This window comes from Indicator indicator, chromosome 1, assembly GCF_027791375.1.
Source record: "Indicator indicator isolate 239-I01 chromosome 1, UM_Iind_1.1, whole genome shotgun sequence".
Lineage (NCBI taxonomy): Eukaryota > Metazoa > Chordata > Aves > Piciformes > Indicatoridae > Indicator > Indicator indicator.
Genome location: NC_072010.1, coordinates 31,419,367 through 31,441,008, shown reverse-complemented (window position 1 = coordinate 31,441,008; position 21,642 = coordinate 31,419,367). Strand labels below are relative to the sequence as shown.

Here is a 21,642-nt window from a genome sequence, read left to right as displayed (position 1 = left end):
GTACAGTGCTTCTCCTTGTGGTCTCTCGTTTTCCCCACAGACCTAAGCACAATCTTCTGTAGGGTGTGTTTGCAGGATCAGATCTCTAATCCCACGTCAGCAATAGAAAATAAGGTTCTTTCATCAGTACTTTAAATTTTTCAAAGAGGTTTTTAGAAGCATAATTTATTATGCATCTAAAACATCTCACACTGTCTGGAACATCCATTTTTCTTTTTGGAGGAGAAGCTCAGTGATGTAGCTTCAGCAAGCAGGACAGGAAAGGTGCATGTGGTGAAAAGGCTCTGGCTGTCAGGGCTCAGCGGTGTGCATACGCAGGTCATTTGAAATACCAAATGGCAAAAAAGAGGCAAGGCAGGGGGAGGACAAAACATTCAAGCAATACAATGTGGAGAGAACTATTGCATAAAGATTTTTTGGAAGAATGATGCTTACTTGTCACTACTATGAGTATCTAGGCAAAGCTACACGCAGAATCATGGAACCATTTAGGTTGGAAAAGTCCTTTAAGATCATTGACTCCAACCACCTGTTCACAGATACACCAGTATTCCAATAGGAGTTTTTTGATGGTTAATGCCATATTTGAATGCAGACTATGCATTTTAACACCACAAATTGCCAATGTGCTGGTATGAACTGACAGCAACCTGTTCAGAGGAGGAAAGCAGGCTCACAGAGGGGGAGACCATACTGTATGAGTGGCATATCCACTTACTTCAACCAAAGCAGAAGTGTTTATTTTGTAGAGGGAACGTTGACTTAAAATTGTGATTTTGATTGGCAGCTAGCAGATTGTTTCCTATAGAACGTACTGTGCACTTTAACACTAAATTAAAATGTATTTTAGTATTTTACAGAGCTGCACAAATACCTGTTTTGTCAAAAAGCACGAGCAATGTAAAGAAAGTAAGTTTTCAAGTCAGAGTTTATCAAATTTTAAAAGCATTCAAAGATGGAGTATAAAAATAGGAATATTGATTTCTGCATCTTGAGGGATAAAATGCAGGTTTCCTGAGTATTTTTTTACAATGTGTATATATATGGCAACACGAAGCTTTGTAATTATTATTTTGACAAATCTTGGGTTTTCATAATTAAAATTCTGGGTTTTTTTCTCTGCATAGTGTCTTTCAGTATTTGCTTGAAGTTGGCTGTAAATAAATAAGCTCTTAAATATTTTGTAATACAGCTTTTTTTTTTTTTTTTTTTTTGTTGTTAATGCAGTCTTAACCTGTATGGCTAAAAAGAGAATTTTCCTCACTCTTTCTTTGTACACTATTTATATGTGCAATAAAACATGCATGGCAAATCAATACTACCCTAAGCAGTGAACATAATGTATATAAGAAAGCCTTTACTGTAGTTATGATTAAAACTCTTATTATTTGTAGAAATCCTTTAATGACCTTCCCTGTGACTGAAGGCTTGTTGTAAAAAAAAAAAATGCTCTTTGGAGAGCTCAGCACCGGGAATGATGGGTGAAGGTTTGGGGATGGAGAAGGTGACAAGATGACACAAATGAAGGAATTTTGCAGCTAAAGTAGGGATAGAGTCCAGCTAGCAACCGCTGGGTTGGTGATTTGGTATTGGTGCCTGCAAATGAGCTTTGCTACTTCTGTTGCTTAAGATCTGCCAGCAGTGAACAGCAGCAGCTGATAACTATTCTCTGTTCCCGGGGCTGGGTGACCTGATGGGTTCAGCTCAGGGAGAGAAAAGAGATTTCACCTGCAGTTTGCTTCTGCTCACACCATGTGAGTTGTTCTTTTTATTCCTTCCCACTTCTCTGCCCAGTTGTCCTGGGTTAACACAGTTTGCTCTCACAAGGCCCCCTCTCTCCCCACACAGATGGGAGGGAAGGTAACACAGAATAACCTCTGGGTTGAGATGATGAAGAGTTGAGATAAAGAGTTTTAGTGGAAATGAGATAACACAATGCACAATTACTTTAGCCTATTTGCAGAAAAGTGCAGCAAAATGCAGAAGCAGCAGCAGAAATCACCCCAACCTCTTGTCACACCCTGACCTGCAGCCTGCCCAGCAGAAAACACCAAAACCATAAGCAGCAACCAGAACAGAGAAACTTTTTATGTTACAATCTGAACTTCAAGGCCATTGATACTTTGTTCCAGCCAGTACTTTCATTCTGAAGCTGGCGTGATGGCAGCAGAGTATTGAGTAGCAGCAGCAGATTGAACTCAACCCATGACAACAGTGCAGCATTTTTCCCTCCTTGCCCTCCTTGCCAAGATTATTCTGCAGGCTTTTGTTTTAGCAAACAAAATCTGATTATAGTGAATCCAAGTAATAACAATCAGTAATGTTTTCTGACCTGGGGTAGCCCAGTGTGACTGGGCTGTGCCAAGCTGCTTTACCCTTCTCTAGTTTCTGCAGAAACAGGTAGTAGACACTACTACTTGTAGGTAATAGTGTAAACCTTTCTCTTTCCCAGGCACATTTCTGAAGGCAGATATTGAAGTGCGTATTCTGCTGTTTTCTCATTTATTTAGTGAAGCATCTTTACCTTAATCAGGTGATTTTTCTGGCTGTGTTTTTTTCACTTTTACTAGTGGATTTTGGAAGGAAAGGATCTTTCTGCAGTAATCTGGAGAGATCTGGCTTTTGATTGTCAAGGAAGTTTGAGTACCTTTATGGTTGTTGCAATACAAAGCCAGGGCAGGCTGATCACTGGACTGGAATCAGCATACTTTAGGCAGGAAGAGTCCCATAGTCTGCTCTGGTGCTGCTTCTCACTGAGGGTAGAGCCTGTTTAAGCACAAGCAGCTGAAGGCCACATCCAGCTGAGGTCTGAGTGTTGCCAACAATAGAGACCTGACAGCCTTAGACTCTCATCAAGGCTGTGTCTGTATCCATCTGCACAACTGATTCAGGTGCCCTCAGTGTTCTCAGGGGTTTGCACTGTTCTGGACTTGCAGTCTGTGTACAAGGACAGTACATGGGCCCCTTCCTTTTCAAGCCTCTAGCACCAGTTTTGTAAGAACTCAGAGTGGTATCTGTAAAGCCTTGAGGTTACTACTGATTTCTGAAGCAAATTCTCATGGCCTTACAAGAGCCTGTTAGACACTTAGCTGAATCTGCTCCTGCTCACAAGTGAGGCTGGAGGTTCCCCTCAAGGAGGAAGGCAGCAGTGCATGTAAATACTGAGTCTTATCAAGAAAGCAAACAGCATGGGAGGGCAGTCAATTATTAGGAGCACCAAGTGGAAAATATGACGGGTATTTTCAGCTCCAAAATTGTAGCTGGGCAGTTGTTTGAGGAAAGTGATATGGTAATTGATCCCCTGCTGAACTATAAATTAAGGATACAGGCAATAAAGCTCCCCCCAGCCATCCCCACAGTATAATGGGAAATTTAGAATTATGCCATATAAATTTATTGAGCATGAAAGTGGGCCTTTCTCTCCCATACAGGGTTTGCTGTTTCCTACCATTAACCCAGCAGCTTTTAAAAGGTGGTTTAAAAGCACAAATAGCAAGTTACAGGGTTAAAGCTGCTTGTTCATCTCCTCTCACACAACATGCAGTTGTACACACTGCTGTTAGGGAACAAAAAAAGTGGTATGCCCCTTTCCCTTACAGACACTTATCAGAATCCCTTAGGCAAAAAATACTGGTTTTGACAGGTCACAAATGGGAATGTTTATCATTAAAAGGACCTGCATCATGCTGACCACCCTGACTCTGCTGCTGCTCTGTTGGCAGCCCTGGGTACAAGGCTGCAGTACAAGCACAGCCCACTTCTGCTCCAGCCCAGTAATTCACTCACTGCTATGGCAGAGCAGCTAGTTAGCTGGTTAGGGAGGAACAGCTATGAAGAAGCTGGCACACATTAAACAAGCTTCTGCTGTTGCAGGAGTGGAAAAATGTGAATTGTATAGCATTTTTGGCTTAAAACGTCTATGTTGCTGCCCTGCTTTACAAGAAAGGAAGAGTTAATGTCTGTTGTAAATCTACAAAGTGTGGAAAACTCACATTCAGCATTTCAGAGAACTCTTCAGTGTGGACAGCTGTATCTTCCTGGCCTTCTAAGCTTCCTTCAGAAACAGGTAGATGCAAGATTGATTAAAGTCAATATGCAATTTAAGCCTGTTACCAGCAACAGAAACATAAGTTTCCAGCATGAGCCTCCCTGCAACTTACAATCCAGCAGGGGCTAAAAAAAACAGGAGAGCATTCAGCATTTTTCACAAAAGCAAATGAACCCTACACCTACCATAATACTTCCTCTGCTGACAGCAAGTCAGTGTTGAGCAATGATGCAGGTTCAGCCAAACCACGGGAAAGCAGAGTGTACAAGTGAATGCCTGAATGTAAGATAAGCAGCTCACTGGAACTATCTGAGTTCTTGCCCCACACAAGGTAGCTGGCAAAATTAGACCACTGGGAACTGTTCCAGATCTGCAACTGTCAAGCCTAAATTCTGCCATCTTCTGTAACATGAGCACACTCAATTTCAACAATGAGACACCAGATCGGCTATAGATAGGGACTGCTTTTTTTCAGATCTGTTCATCAGTTTCCTCTCAGTTCTGTTAAGTCTAAGAAACCCAGAAACACAGTGTAAGCCTTTCACACACAGCCACAATCAAAGGTAAATGAAGAAAAAAACAAACCTCCTTTACTACAGACTGCTTTCTTCACACAGGTTTGTAGACTAAGTTATCATCTACAATACTCTGCAGATTGTCTGATGTCAATAGCGCACAGGACAGGAAACTGCCCTACACAGCAAGTTTCTGCCTCTGTTCTCCACCAGACTTTGTCCTTGAAATGTATTTAGACAGGCCAAGGAAAAATACACCAACCATCACAGATTAATTAAGCAGCTCGATTGGTTGTGCCACTAATTACTTCCTTCAGCAATGAGTGATGAATTGAACCCTGGTATTTAAGCTGAGGAGGCAAACTTACTCATAGTCTCTGAGCAGTTGCACTAGAAACCATCTTGAGGTCCCAGGCACATAGCCACATCCATAGTCTGAAACAAACTCCTCTGATACTTTTCATTTTGACATAGTACGCAGCATGCATCCTCATGGTGTGGAGAGGTATTTCAAAGCATGCAAGAAGATCCAAAATACTTACTCTAAAGCACACACATCAAATTAAGTGGGACTTTTATTTTTCTTAGCAGTACAATCAGAAGAGCTCCGTTTTACAGACAATACTTCACCGCTATCCCTTGATTCCTACCGGACAGACAATGCTCACATCCAAACGCTTCAAGCATTGAGGTATTTTGCATGGTGTTTGATGTGGTCATTAATAAACGTTGCAATGAAGAAATAGCTGTGATCATAACCCTAGAGAAGAACAAAGAAACCATCATAAACAGACAGTTCATGATAAAGCAACTGGGACATTTCTTCTAGGAAAGTTAATAATGACTTTTCTGGTTTGATGTGTTTTAAGTAATCAAAAATACATGTATTTTGTATCACAGTATATCAGAGGTTGGAAGGGACCTCAAGAGATCATCAGGTCCAACCCCCCTGCCAGAGCAGGATCACTTAGGGTAGTCCACACAGGAATGCATCCAGGTGGGTTTTGAAAGTCTCCACAGAAGGAGGCTCTACAACCCCCTTGGGCAGCCTGTTCCAGTGCTCTGTCACACTCATTGTAAAGAAGTTTCTCCTCATGTTGAGGTGAAACATTCTAGTTTGAACCCATTGTTCCTTGTCTTATCACTGTGAACCACTGAAAAGAGCCTGGGCCCTTCTACTTGACACCCACCCCTCAGATATTTATGCACATTTATGAGATCCCCTCTCAGTCTTTTCTTCTCAAGACTAAACAGCCCCAGGGCTCTCAGTCTCTCTTCACAGGGGAGATGCTCAAGTCCCCTAACCATCCTCGTGGCTCTCCCTTGGATTCTCTCCAGCAGGTCTCTGTCTTTCTTGACCTGGGGAGCCCAAAACTGGGCACAGGATTCACAAGGGCAGAGCAGAGAGGTAGAAGAACTTCCCTAGACCTGCTGGTCACACTTTTCTTGATGTATCCCAGGATCCCATTGGCTCTCTTGGCCACAAGAGCACATTGTTGCTCCATGGAGAACTTGCTGTCCACCAGCACTCCAAGGTCTTTCTCTGTGGAGCTGCTTTCCAGCAGGGCAGCCCCTAACCTGTACTGGTGCCTGTTGTTATTTCTCCCCAGATGCAGGACCCTGCACTTGATTTTATTGATCTTCATGAGGTTTGCCTGCAGCCTGTCCAGGTCATGTTGGATGGCTGCACAGCCTGACAGGTGTCAGCCAACCCCCCCAGTTTTGTATCACCAGAGAACTTGCTGAGGGTACTCTCAATGTCCTCATCCAGGTTGTTGATAAAGATATTGAACAAAACTGGACCCAGCACCAATCCCTGGGGGACACCACTGGCCACAGGCCTCCAAGTTGACTCTGTGCCACTGATGACGACCCTCTGAACTCTGTCGTGGAGCCAGTTTGCAAACCACCTCACTGACCAGCCATCTATGCCACATCTCCTGAGCTTTTCCATGAGGATATTATGGGAGACACATATGAAACCTTGTTGTGGTTTAGAGTGAGACAGATTGCTCTTTTGCTCCAAAAGGGGCAAAAACAAAGAAAATGCTCACACAAAGGATAAAATGGAAAGTTTAAATGGAAATGCTATTCACAACTACATACAACAGTACAAAGCATATAATATATATAATATACACTAAAATCCATAGTCTGGGGTTAACAAAGAAGCTCGTTAAGCCAAAGCTTCACACAAACCTCCCTTTAAACCAGGCTAACAAACCCAAGCCTTCCCCCCCCACCCCCAAGCCTCCCTACCCTCCACACCACACCATTGTGATGCAGCACAAAATTCAGCTTGGCAGCTCCAGGCCCCAGTTAAGTTGCTCCAGGCCTAACTGGCAGCATTGCCAAGGCTGACACCAGGCCTCACTCCCCTGCCAAAGAGGTAAGAGCTTGGGCATCCTTCCCAGGAGGAGAGAAGGAGGGAAAAGGGAAGAAAACTGACTTTGCATCCAGTTTTGGGAAGGAAATACACCTTCCAGTCCACCTCCTGGACACTCTGGCTCCCCTGGAGGTCTGTAACTTTGTGTTTTTTAAAGGCAGCTAGCCTCAAACTGCCACAAACCTGTACAGGATACATAACTAAGAGGTTAAGTACCTATGAACACTGGGAAGCTAAACAAAAGTATCTTAACCTGCCCTAATCTGGGCATGTAAATGAGAGATGGATAACAGCAAACATCTGCTGCAGGGTAGGATGCAATCTGAGAGAACAGTTCCCCTTGCTTGCATTGCCCTACTGGTAAAACACAGAATAAGGAGAGCACAGTCCAGGTCTGAATTATTATGCTAAAATGGCAAAGCAAGCTCTAAACTACTCCATTCTGTCAGCACTACTTATATCTTTATGTGCAAGCCCTTTTGATAAACCAGAGAAGACAATCCCTCTCACTTTTCATAACTGGGCCACTCACTGCATCAGGTTTTAAGCTGTCAGTTGCTTGCAAAGACTCCAAGATCTCAGGACAGTTCTGGGCCACTGCACTACAGGAAAGAGCAACCTTTCCATCTGGATCTTTAACTGAATCTGAGAGTTGAAGCAACACATTTTATGCTAAACATGATACCCACGGTACAGATAAGGAATCCAGCAAAAATACATCTGTCGCTTTACTTGTGTACTGACTGTGATACCTACTTATCAAAAAGCATTGATGCTGCTTCTTCAGCTGACCACTTGCAACCTGAATTACCATCAACAGATCAGTCTCCTGAAACTGTAATCATGACCCCACCTAGTGGTGACATGCAGCTGAATTGATGGATATTGCACTCCTTAATGGTTGATAAATGCTAAGGAAAAAAGGCCACTTCTCACACTCTTCCTCACCTGGGCAGGAGCACAGTCACAGGTAAGTGACAGCATGCCCCATGAAGACACAACTTCTTCATTACCTGCCACACAGACTCAAAAAATCACAAATTAACAACCCAACAATCATGGATTGCAGAAGCAACTTACCTGCTGCAATCTAAAGACAACTGGGATTTTCCGCTCTGTACAGGCTGCAATAAAGTTATCAGGCAGTAACTGGCCTGCTGATAGGAACTGGTCATCTTTGCCTTGATCAATCAAGATGTCCAAGTGAGAGTCTGGATAGGACTTTACAAGTTGTGTAGCATCATATGCCTCCAGAAACACAGAAACAACATTCAGTTATGTGACTGGGTCAGATTTGCTGCTGCAAGAGAGGAATGGCATCTACCAAGTACTGGGAGATACTGATCAGGTCACTTTGGAAAATTCCAGACTGGGGAAATTCCAGGCAAATGAAAAGTAACACTCGTATTTTTAAAAAAAAAAGGCCAAAGGTATGATCTAAGTAATTACCAAGTTGGCAGTTTGACATTATTTCTGGACACAAACACAATGTCCAGCCCAAAGCTAAATTCATACAGAATCAAGAAATGCAATACCATCTAGTACCAAGTCACGTGCTCATACAGAAACTGGATCTTGCAAGAACAACTCAGTATCTTCATGTAACTCTCTGGGCACCTGAAGGGCAAAACACTGATGCAACACATGGCAATTTCAAGCAGAAATATGGAAATCAGAGGCTGTGTATCTGTGCAAAGGCAAGTCTAAGTCAATTCCTGATGCCTGCCAGTGATGTACTGGATGGGGTTTATAGAAAAGCTCCAAAGCAAGTTAAGAGGCCAGGAAGAGGCCCCCACCCCAACTCTCCAAATAAATTCATTATGTGAAGTGTAAGCAAGTTTACTTTGTGATTTTTAAATATACAAATTAACTGAAAGCAGCTAATGATCTCCATTCCTGTAATGTTTTAATGAGACCTGGGCATCTCCCTAAGAGATACTTTCATCCAATTTACAAGGGATTTAACTTCACCTTGTGTTTATTTACAAGGAAATCAGAGTACCTGGTCACAGTGATCTCTTCTGACTTAATTCCAGGGACACAGAGCAATGTTTATGCTGAGATTAAAAACACCAAAGGGCTGCCCAGGCAGTGCAACCACACACATACCAATATTTTTGTACCCTACCCATCCATACATGACTACTTGCATTCCAAAATTAGGGTTCTGGAGCTAAAACCTAACTTCTTCTTGTTTAATCCTATTCCACAGGATACCAATTTCCCAGGATCCAATGGGTTCCTCTGTGCGCTGCCTCCAGCAGGCTACCTTTGCAGATGCCATGGGGCTCCTCAGTTTCTGTACAGTTTGTAGCAGTTTCTCTTTTCTGGCTACTACAAAACCCAGCTGTTTTGTATATTGAGAGCTGAGTTTTTGAGAAACAGGCCACAGCTTCAGTCTTTTAAACTGCTCACAGCTTCTATGCAAGCATGGAAGGTCTCAGACTGTTCACAATGCTTCTTAGACCAGATGTTAAGACCTTCATTAAACAAGGAGGTATTTAGTCCATTTGATGAGAGCCTTCTACCTCATCACATTTGTTATAAGCACCATCAGGCAAGTCATAACCACTAGAAACACATAAAATGCTTATCCATGCCCAGGGGCATAGTGAAAGAGCAGCACCAGCTGAGGGGCACCCCTGAGTTTTGTCCCAGACTCCTGCTGTGATATATCTACAGAACACTCACTCACGTGTTATTGAAGGACCGTGAGTTGCATCACTTACCTCCCATTTGCTTACATCTGACCCCAGGTACCCACCAAAGGCTTTCTTCCCCCACTGACACTGAATGGGATTGCAGATGGGAGCAAAGGCTGATACAGACTGTTCAGAAAGAAAGCATGAAAAAAAAAAGCATGAATGAAGAAAGATGATTTCTGCTAACTAGCAAGCAAACTAAAAGCCTTTGCAAAAATTATTTTGAAGTTACCACCAGAACCCAGGACTTCCCCCAGCAACCCTCTGAAGTGTCCTAAACATTATTCTGCTTTCCTCTTATTTGTTCTTTCCAGTCTCACAGTTTTGCTTTGCTTTTTGCTCCTGAGCCAAGCTTCATAAAGCAGGGCTAGATGCCCCTTTCCTTTCCTTGTTGGGAGATGTTGACTTGAATTACCTTAGGCAGTACAGAAGGATCTCAAGCCTACTGTTGGGTCACCATGGTCCAAGTGTGGGACCATTTCGACTCCAACTGAATTTTGGCAGAACCTAACAAAAATTCCTGAGGCATGTGGCTGCTCAGCCAGTCTAAACATGCAAGAGTGTCTCAAAAACGTACGTACCTCCAGGCTCAGGGGTGAAGAAAAGTACATTTCAGAACACAACTCCTGGTACTGGTGTCAGGAGTCCAAGCCCTATTCTTACACTCTTTTTGGATTTAGCCCTGGGATATCAATATTTCCACTCTCCTGTCTTGCAAAAAATAGCAACAAATCATCTGAGCTACTGCCAGTCCTCTTGGATTTTAGTATTTTCAATTTCATGTTTAATTCTTTTTGATGATAAAATTTACATTTAAGTGCCAACACTGAAAATGAAAATTTCTGAACTACTGGCTCCAAAAGAGAAAAATGAGAGATAAAAATAATGCTTTATCTTACATCCAGCTCTTTATAAGGCCAAGCTAATGATACTGAGTATTATGCTATTTGCAAAATTGCAGTTGCACTTCTGCAGCTGCTGACTGACCAGTGCCCAGACAGCCCATGAAAGGACTGACCCACAAGGGCAGAGCCCCACATCTTTCAAACAACAGCACTCAGACACACATGTTACACAAGCCTGTCTCCAAAGCAAACAACAAAATTTCTCTCAAACCCTCACGAGTATAAAGGAACCCCAAATCAGGTCCAGCATATTTGCTTTAGGTCCAAGTAGAATACAAATGAACACAACTTCAGATACGTTGAATACTCAATAAATAAACAAAAAGACAAATAAGAAAGCTGACATGAAAATCTCGGTAGGGTAAAATGGGCAGGGTGTATGTCCTCCAGACTCTATTCCAAGTGCTTACAGGTACACTTGCTATCAGTTGGAGTTAATAGACTCTGCAGTAAATTCTAAGCAAACACACATATAAGAGTGGTAAGAAGCTCTGCTGGTAAAGCTCCAAAATTAACAAGGCAAGATTTAAAAAGACGGAGCACACAAGCAGATTTCTAAACAATACTGGCAGCACAAAGTAACTTCAGAGCTAGAAGGAGCCTGTTCAGAATCAAAAATGACTAGTTTGGAAGAGCTGTAGTGTTATCCAAAAGAAACTCAACTTAAAAAGGGTTGGTTTTTTTTTATTATTTTACTGGTATTCATCATTCCTGAGTGGTGTTTCTGGAAAGACTGCATTCTCTAACACTAGGTATCAATGAACTGCTACAACTAAAGCTATTTATACATTTAATGCTGTAACAGAACCTGGTATTATGTTTTCATTCTTCTCTTCTATAGAAATCTCTATAAGCCTTAGTATATCTCATATAAGCTGTATTATTTCTTACTTTGTACTTTCCAGGATTCTTCAGAGTAAGAATAAGAGCTCCATGACCTCCCATGGAATGTCCAAAAATCGACATCCGTTCAGGGTCAGTTGGAAAATTGGCATTTATTAGTTTAGGCAGCTGTAAAGGAACAGTAATAATAGAAATATTAAAGTAACTTGAGTATATTTAGAAAAAAAGCACACAAATAACTAACATAATGCCAAGAAGCCTCTGAAACCAAAGGCACATCTTTGGGCTAGCTTGACATTTGTGATCACAGCCTGAAAGCTATTTGAACTAGAACATAAAACCAAAAGGAAACAATTCATCTGATAGTAACTAACTCAAAAGTATCTGTAGAAATCTATCATAACTCTGTAATAAAAGATGTGAGAATTTCCTAATAAACACAGGCTTTTTCTAATAGATACTTAAACATGTACATGCATTTGCAAGTGACCAAAATGGCAAACTGCTCCTGGGAAGTTACTTGCTCCTCATATTCCCTTCAACTTCATTTTTAATCCAGACCACACAATCAGAGAATCATAGAATTATAGAATGTTAGAGGCTGGAAGGGACCTCCAGAGATCATTGAGTCCAACCCCCCTGCCAAAGCAGGATCGCCTAGGGTAGTCTGCACAGGAATGCATCCAGGTGGGTTTTGAAAGTCTCCAGAGAAGGAGACTCTACAACCTCTCTGGGCAGCCTGTTCCAGTGCTCTGTCACCCTCACTGTAAAGAAGTTTCTCCTCATGTTGAGGTGAAACCTTCTATGTTCAAGTTTGTATACATTGTCCCTTGTCTTATTACTGTGCATCACTGAAGAGAGATTGACTTCATCCACTTGACACCCACCCCTCAGATATTTATAGACATTGATTAGGTCCCCTCTCAGTCTTCTCTTCTCAAGACTAAACAGTCCCAGGTTTCTCAGTCTCTATTCATAGGGGAGATGTTCAAGTCCTCTAATCATCCTCATGGCTCTTCGTTGGACTTCCTCCAGCAAGTCCCTGTCTCTCTTGAACTGGGGAACAAAAAACATAGCATTCCAGGTATGGTCTGCAGTAGGGCAAAGTAAACTGCACATTCACCTTTCTAATATGTATCTCAAGGACCTACTTTTATAATCAGGTAAATTTAAAAAAAAAAAAAAAAAAAAAAAAGATAAAGACCAAAACCACCACCAGACACTCCCAAGACAGGAAGACAGGCAGTGAACATGATCTAAACAAGCAATTCAGCTGAACTACTGGTGCAGTGAGATGCAGTAGAAACTGTACAAGTGAAAAATCAAGATTAGAAGTGTAGGTCAACCCTGTGGCATCTCTGCCAGGACAGTAGACTCAAGGAGTTCCTGCAGAAGCCCTGCCAGGTATTACCATCTCTGTGCTGTGATTCTCTGCTTCCTCAGTTCTGTGATGGTATCTGTTTGGTGAGGAAAGGGCTAACAGCTGGATAAATCCAACCACCAAAATAACAAAGAATTAAAAAAGAAACAGTAAGCTCTTTTTATAAAATAGGAAAGCAAGAACACAACAAACCATCTACGGGCTATCAAACAGGCAAGCTTTGGTGCTAGGAACAAAAAGCATGACTAAATTGTACCCACTCTTCATCTTAGCCAACACCACCAGAGGAACCCAGCAGCAAAGTTACCTCATCCTTTATGTAGGAATACATCCTATAGTTTGTTTTCCAAGGATCTTCAGTGGCATCCACATAAAAACCAGCACCGGTGCCAAAATCCCAGCTTTCATCTTCTCCTTCAATATTGCAGCCACCTATCATGAAAATACTTTCTATAGTTACTGTCTTCCCTTTTACTAGATGTCTACAGTTGGAGAACTTGCCACACAAATCAGAGAGTTTAGACATGAGTTTCTCAATCAACACATCTCTACTCATCCAACTATAAGACAATCTGGATTTTCCTTCAGTAGTACAGTGTTTTCAAGTGCTAATTCATCAGTGCTGCACATGTATGGAACTTCTAAATTGCTTCAGTATCCCTTTATAAATAAACAGAGCATACAGATCTCTCCTCCTCTACTTCTGCAAAGCTTCATACAATTTACCCAGGGACTTACTCAAAAGCTGATGCTCGTTAATTGGTGTTATCAGCTTATTTCAGTTACTAGACTTTCTCCTATCAAGTATAAGAAACCATGTGAGAAAGAGAAACTGCAGAAGATTTTCTTTCCCCTAGAAGGACAGACCCATGTATCACCCAGTGATGGGGCCAGACCAGTTTAAATGCTTCAGATAATGTCTGCTACACCTCCCTTATTAAGATTCAGCAACATAGTAACTTACTGTTCCTATCATTTTTGAAGTATGTAACTCTGCCTTTTCTTCAATTCAATTCATTGCTATCATCAACGACTCCTCATAAAACTTAAGTAATTTCTTCTTTCAGTAACTACAGGGCTGTATCTTTTATTCCAAGGCCACACTTTCAAACTAGAATTGCAGAAGTCTCCTTGAATGTAAGTACACCCCATCCAGTCCTCTCTTCCTGTTCCATTGATTAGCCCATGATTTACCAGCCTGGTTGGCAGAACAGAATGTAATATTTCAAAGTGTATGTGACAGGATAGAATGCCCTCCTTTTCTCCTAGTTTCTGCAACCCAAAATTACATGGGCTTTCACTTTCACCACTGCCAGATTACACTGCAAACCAACGTGTGATTTGACAGTCCTTGACAATCTGTGCAGAGATACCCACTACTCTGTCACAATGTGGAATCAAAGTTTTCAAAGGATCAAAGCTGAGTTTGCTCCAGTGACATGCCCTTGAACACTGAGTGATTTTGTAAGTTAACAGGCCAGCAGCTGTGGGGACTGGGACTGCTTACACAACATGTTGGATATAAAAGTCTACCTTTGAAAACTCAGAAAGTCCTGACAGGCAATGAAGGCAATGCTGATTCTGCTAAAAGAAACTCAGGGAAGCCCTAAATAAAAGAAATTTGAAAAGGAACTTGCCAATAACTTCTTAGCACATCTACCTGGAAAAGCAAACCCTTAGGAAGAAGGAAAAGTAAAGTCCATCAGGGTCTGACAGAGGGTGTGTAATGACAGATAGTTCATGTTTTTGTGCAGACTTCTTCCTCATTCAGATATATTTCATCTCCTAGCTCCTGAAAGGTGACTCTCATGTAGTCATAACCACACAACTGAAAAGCGCGTATAAGTATTTTCACTACAGATGCTCAGATTTCTTAATTTGTGGTTACATTGGAACTACTCTTCACTTTCTTCTTGAAAGATTCACTTGTTGCTCAAAGAGATTTAAGAGCATGTAGGGTCTCTGAGGTAAAATCTAAGAGCATAATATGAAACACCTAACAAAATTCATCTAAATAGCAGAGTAATCCCCATCAGTTCTTAGACTAAAAGGCATGAGAGAAGCTGAAAAGAGGGGTTTTAAAAGAACATGGACAAAGCAATGAACTATGCAAATGCAGGTATACATTAAGAGAGCAAACTTACACAGACAACACTAAAACCAGTCCCAGTATAATTACCCAATGTGAATAATGCAAAGACTAGTTGCTCATCTCTAGTCTGCAGCAAGTAGCAGCAGTGAAGCACAAAGCTCATTAATAAACAAGTCTCGCTCTTCTGTCCCTCTTCTTCACCAGAAGATGCTTTCCCAGTTTTGATCTGACAACTTCAAAACCTAGCAGTTAAAAACATTTTCTGGGATGAATATAGCTTCATTCCCATACTACCTGTGTTCAGATATGACTGGGAAGATGGCCACCTATTCATATAGCACTCCTGATGCTTTAGCAGAATCCAGCAAAGACTTTAGCAAATACTAAACATCACATACTGAATCCCCAGAAGAATGTACTTCCAGTAACTGTAGTTCCACCATTTTGGGGTTTCCCATACCACATATAAAACTCTGCCTTATACAAATAACAGAACATCATTTTAAAAGGCCATTCATGGGTAGTCTTTTGTAGCTGCAATGGGGATGAGTTTCTGATTTGCTTTTTTAAGCTTTGGAAATCTCTGGAGACATGCATTTCATTAGCTTTGGAAGACAACACATTTCTGCAGATGTTTTAAACTCTCAGCAAGACACAGTGCAGGCAACTGTCTCTGGTAACACATGCCTCTTGTTTTCCCCTTTCTTCCCTCTCCTCATTTGTGCTGAATTCAATGGCCCCTTTGTTCTAGTTTTAGTGCCACAACAATAGAAGAGTTTCAAAGGTCAAACCTTCACTGCCATGATATTAAGAACATAAACAATATAATCAAGAAAAATGCAAGATATAGAGGTGAGGTCATATTCTGACTCAGGTGGGCAGCAGTGTACCAAACTGCAGCACTCCATTCTCTGAGGATAAAGACAGTGTACTTCAGTCGAATGACTGTTGTCATGTCTCTTGTTAAAACTTACGTGGGCTTGTGTCCGGCGCGACTACGATAAGGCCATGTTCAGCCGCAGCTTGATGAAAACCAGCTTTTGTTATAAAATTCTGTTCTGTGCAAGTTAACCCTAGAGAAATAAAAATATCATTGGGTACACAATGCTCACAGCATACCAGATTCAAAAACTCTTTTTGACAGAAAAGGTTTCGAATAACAAGAGAGACACAAAAAATTCTTTTCACTAGGTTCAATGCTATTTAGTACTACACAGATGCACTTTCACACCCAGTGACACTTAACGTTTGATCAAGACCAGGTCAGTGTGTGCTTTGTGCTGCATGTGGCATATAGTTTCCTCAAGTACTCTGTATTTAAATCCAGGGACTACATGCACTGTGCTTAAGGTTAACATTGTTAACTTCTAACATCTAACCCTGAAACTGTATCTTTCTTTTTACTGCCATTTCAGTTGTTTGCATTACAAAATTACACCTGATCTGACAAATGCTACATCCTTTAGACAGGTTACAAGCAGACTAGCTTCAAAACCCACAGTAATCCATGTCTTTTGTACTAAAGCAGGCCCAACTGAAGTCCAATTACAAAGAAGTAATATTGCATACCACTATTTCAATTTTTCTTCACTGTGCCATGTGACATGGGTTAGTGATTCTAGTTCTCTGAGGACAAGTTGCAAATAACCTAATTTGACTGACATACCAGCCAAGACAGCATGGCTTAGATTCAAAAAAATAAATGTGCTGCATGACTTGGAGCTCTTCACCCAATTTTGATGCTTCCAGCTTCAAGAGCAAAGATTTTTTACCAGGTCCACTATCATTCTACAAATCACACTTACTAGCTGTTTTGTGAAAGGAATGCATACAACAAATATAGTCTCCACCAGTCAGTTCTCCAACTTCCTAAACACAAGCTTCAATAAAGCAGCTCCTAAAACTACAGAACAGAGACAACATCTGCTTTTCATCATGAGTAACAGAAAAAAAAAATGTTGGAATCAATTAATCCTGAAACCATTTACCAACATCAATATGACCAATTTTGAAACCATGCCTTAATATTATTTATGCACTTCTGATGCTCTGTGAGTGGAGGAATAAAGCCAGGATAATTGGAGCACATGCTTGTCCATACAGTCTCATTCAATCTTGCTTTCCATCTAGCAAGACAACAAATGGACAGGACACTGCAAGAGCTGAAGAAACAATGCTGTGGATGAGACAACTTCACTGCTGACACACAACACACTTCATCTTCTGGCTGCTTCTGATCCCACAGGGTTACCTCACTCTAGATGTGCTTGTACCAAGGCAGCTAACAGCACCTCCCTTTCCATATTCACCAGTTGCTCCCTGCAAAACAGCACTCTGAAGAAGGTGGGGTCTGGAGGACAAATTTGCTGACTCAGACTAGATTTTGTCCCCATAGCGTGTTGGCTGAACAGTCTGTCACAGACAAAGGGAAGTAAGAGGTGTCCCCAGTGGGAAGACCTTTCAGGAAAACTTTCAGACACGTTTTAGAGCAAAAAGTATGCACATTTTAGAACAAAAGGGTAGAACATTTTGCACACTGAACATTTTGCAGCATAATCTGGTAGGCTACCCCTGAGGCCAGATGCACCCAACTTTATCACAGCACACTCCAAGTATTTCAAAAAGATGATCTTTTACAGAATGCAATAGCTGCCACTGTAGTACCTCTACATCATGTTTTCAGGAACTACAGCACAGTATCGTAAGCATGCTTAATATTATCTTTTTTAAGTTATTAAAATTCATGCTACTCACCCGAGAGCCAGTAGAGTACAGGACACTTTCCAGTTTCTGCTTTTGGAGGCAAGTAGATTCCGAATTTCATTTTGCATTTCAGCTCTGTGCTGTATTAATAAAATACTCCTTGTTATCCCCACTATTTAATTAACAAGATCCTTAACATTTAAAAAAAAAAAAAAGTTTGCTCAAAGAGAGATTTGGTCAGTGAATTATAACAACTAAGTTAAATAAAGTGAAAAGCAATTTTAAAACTCAGCCAGAGCCTCTTAATTGAAAACAGCTAACCCTCCTACCTTGTTCTGAATGTACTTAAACAAGAAACTTACAAATAAACCATATTTTTGCAGAAATAGTTTGAATTTTGAACCCCAGAAAAATTTAACTTGAGCTTTGCCTATTAAATGGGAAAGTAATTTTTGCTGAAGACATCCACATGACTTGCAGAACAGACTGCACAGCATGCCGCAGCAAGAGTGGTTTTCAATGTGCAAAGTCCTCAGACTAACCAATTGCCCAATTAATACTGAAGCCTAAAATTGTCAATAAAAGCTTGCCTCATATAGCTAATGATGTTTTTTGCTTTGGATTAGAAATGAAAAACAAATAAACAAACAAAAAAAACAAAACCAAACTCCATACCTCCAAAAAACCCTAAGTTCTTCTGTTCACCTAAATCAAACAAGAATCTATCTACTGCACCTGACTGCTCACAGCACTTTTTAAGAGTTCATAGAAGTGAAATACCCAATCAGAGTGAATGCAACTTTGTACAGAGTGGTCCTCTGTGCTGCAAATAAGACAACCAACAGTAATGGAGCTTCATTTTCAAAGCTAAAAATACTGGCTTCCCATCTCAGATCTGCAGCACTAAGTACACTAGACACCTTAAATATTAACAGAGAAATACTAGAACACAGTCAAAATAGCAGTAGACAGCATTCCTCACTGAAATATGGATGCAAGTGAGAACATAATTTTCCTGCAGACACTGACAGCAATGATAGCATGGATTCCTTGCTAAACATCTAATTTGCTTTTGTAGTGTTTACCTGTCATGTTCAAACACTTTCTGGAAACCCTCAAAGCATCTGTTGCTGGAAACCTGTTTCAGTGCCATGACTTTAACTGCAAAAAAAAAAAAAAAAAAAATGGAGCAAGCAAAATTCAAAATTAAATATTCCTGCACTTTTACTGTGCTATGGGAACAGAAAACACAAGTACAACTTAATGACTTTGCTTAATGTTTTTCATCTTTCACTAACTTTCTATTTCGCCATAGAAATGGAGGGGAGAGGGAGCTGAACTAGTGTGAGCAGAACCGACAAAGCGTCCCTTTCCTACAGATCCACATCTCCAGTAACATTAAGCCACACAGTAACTGTAGCTCAATTTTTATCAATGCTGCTACCGTCAAGAAATTTCATGCGGTGTGGTTAGCCTGGAGCTGCCTGTGGCCAGGCTGCTGCCTCTGTGATGACCATGTAGAAGATGAACCTGTCCCACCTTCATTTTGCTGTCTGTGCACGGCCACTAATTAAACACAATAATGAGGACTGTAATTACCTTTGATAGAAATTAATCACTTTTTTGAGAAGTCTGGGGGAAAGTAGAAACACAGGCCTCATAGAGAAGCAGAAGGCTTATATCCACAGCAAATGATGAAAAATAGAAGTAAGAAAGAGTCATGGGAGTTTTAAACCAGTCATAAGTGCACTCGTAGCAAACTCACAAAGGGAACTCGGGCAGGTTGCTACCAAAGGAGACTCTGTTGGTTTGCATGGACAGTAAGGACAACTAGGCGACTGAAACGGGAAGAGGCCTGAAGGGTCATACACAAGAAAATCCTGATAAGGCAAATAGCATCTGACCAGGTAACAAATGCCAACATGAAAACATTCCCTCCCTCATACTTATGCAATCCTGTGGTGCACAGGGCAAAAAACACCACGCAGCACGACCAGCTCTTGGGGCCTGTTCATTGTCTTCCACCACCCCGTGGGGCTGGAGTCGAGGGACATCCACGCAGAAGTGCGTTACCCCCATTCCGACGGCAGCGCCAAGCCAGGGGCCGCTGAAGCAGCACGCAGAGCCACAGTCCCGGTTAGGGTCGAGAGGTTCCCTTCCCTGCTCCAACACAGCGCCCTCCTACCCCTCCATTTTCACCCGCCCGCCACCGGGTATACATACAGGCGGCGATCCCTGCGCCTGGGCCGCCGCTGGCTGGGCCCGAGGGCCCGCACGGGCCTGTCGCCGCCACCCTGCTCTTCCCACAGCGAGGCCATGGCCCGATCGCCGCACTCCCCGCTCCAAGCTGCCCATCCCCGCGCCGGCTCGGCGGCCCCTGTCCCTTCCTCCCTTACCCCAGCGGAGCGGCGTGGACAAGCGGCGTAAAACGCGGGAGTGGGGGCGGATCCTGTGCCGGGCGAGCCCTCCCGCCGCTCCGCCCGTGTCCCAGGCCCGCCCCCGGCCCCGGCCCCGGCCCGTGGTGCGGCCCTCGGGCCGAGGCGGATTTTAAAAGCAGCCGTGATAGGCTCTGGGTTGCGGGTTTTGCTGCGCTGGGATGCGTCTATCCTGAGGCGAGCTGTGGGGCCTGTCGTGCCTGTGGGGCCTGTCGTGCCTGTGGGGCCTGTCGTGCCTGTGGGGGCAGCGGATGCTGCTTGCCTCCGCCTCAGGCGTTTCTCTGGCTCTTCCGCCCGGGGCCTGTGGCACCTTTGTGCCTCAATGCTGCGGACGTGGCCTTCCCAACTCTGAGCAGGAAAATCTAGAACCTCAGAATGAAGAAAGAAACTAAACGTTAATCCAGAGAATCTGATAATAGTGAACTATTCAAAAGAGCACGTATTTGGCTGGTGCTGGTCTCTTCTCACAGCTAATTAGTGATAGAACAAGAGGGAATGGCCTCAAGCTGAGGCTGGGCAGGTTTAGACTGGGCATTAGGAAAAAAATTTTCGCAGAAAGAGTGGTCAGGCATTGGAATGTGCTGCCCAGGGAGGTAGTCACCAACCCTGGATGTGTTTAAGGGTCGTTTGGATGTGATGCTTGGGGATATGGTTTAGGGGTGAACCTTGTAGAGTAGGGTTATCAGTTGGACTTGGTGATCCTGAGGGGCTTTTCCAACCTGCATGTTTCTGTGATTCTGTGATTTATCTTGGCATTAATTTCCCTCAACCACCAAGACCTCACGGGGAAAAAAGGGGCTGGAACAACCTGAACTACTGCATCAAGAAATTTTAAATGCTTTACCACTTCTCAGTATTTCAGCATTCTTCATCACAGCTGCTGCCTGATTTTATAATAAAAATGGATTCTAGTTTAGGTACTTTTTTGCCATGACACCACACTTTTTTTTGCCATGAGAGATCGCAGAGGAAAGAAGATTCTTGTCAATGCTTTTATTCATAACTCAAATTATTTCCACTTCTCCCTGTTAAAGAGTCTTTTTTATTATTACTATTTGCAATTAAACATGCCTGCCAGTTGCAAAAAAAAGTGTCCTCAGCAATGTTCTCTCCCTCCATTTGATCTCGTATCATGTATTCCATTAGTAGCAACTATTTTTGCCCATAGCATTTTGCAGTCTGATCATCTCTTACTTTGTCAAGGTGACAATAATTCTTTTCTATTTGAAATTCCTAATTTTAGCAAGGTAGAATTAGTACCAACAACTTTATCCCCCTCCATTATTTTCTACTTTTCTCCAGCAGATCCATTTGAACTGCAGCTGCTGAACCCTGAACCTGGGCCACCCATCCTGCCTTCCAGAGCAAGTTTCCTGTTCTGCCTCTCTACTTAGATATAGCTGGTACAAGTCTGTCTCTGAGCAGTTTAATATGTGTCTTCACACTTGGGTTTTTTTTGCAAGCTTTGTATTTTTTCAGAAGGGGTTTTGCCTTTTCCTATATTTGTGGAAACACATCATCAGCTTCAACCCACTCAAACACGTTTGCCATAAAGCTTCCAGTGAGAAACTTCTACATTGTAGGCAAGTAGCCTGTATGTCTTAACCTCATAGTACCAAATTCCTCCTTTCC

At 42.2% G+C, this 21,642-nt stretch overlaps 1 protein-coding gene across 1 annotated transcript; it reads right to left on the bottom strand.

The window, feature by feature from the left end:
- Positions 1–5,141: 5,141 nt before the first annotated feature.
- Positions 5,142–20,003, bottom strand: ESD (esterase D). The gene is made up of 9 exons (XM_054385334.1): positions 19,972–20,003; positions 18,661–18,736; positions 17,627–17,715; positions 15,847–15,945; positions 13,088–13,212; positions 11,448–11,567; positions 9,679–9,777; positions 8,030–8,197; positions 5,142–5,323 (listed from the first exon to the last, which is right to left on the bottom strand). Exons 2-9 carry the CDS (start codon positions 18,726–18,728, stop codon positions 5,243–5,245), a joined length of 849 nt encoding a protein of 282 aa, XP_054241309.1. The 5' UTR covers positions 18,729–18,736; positions 19,972–20,003; the 3' UTR covers positions 5,142–5,242.
- Positions 20,004–21,642: the final 1,639 nt, after the last annotated feature.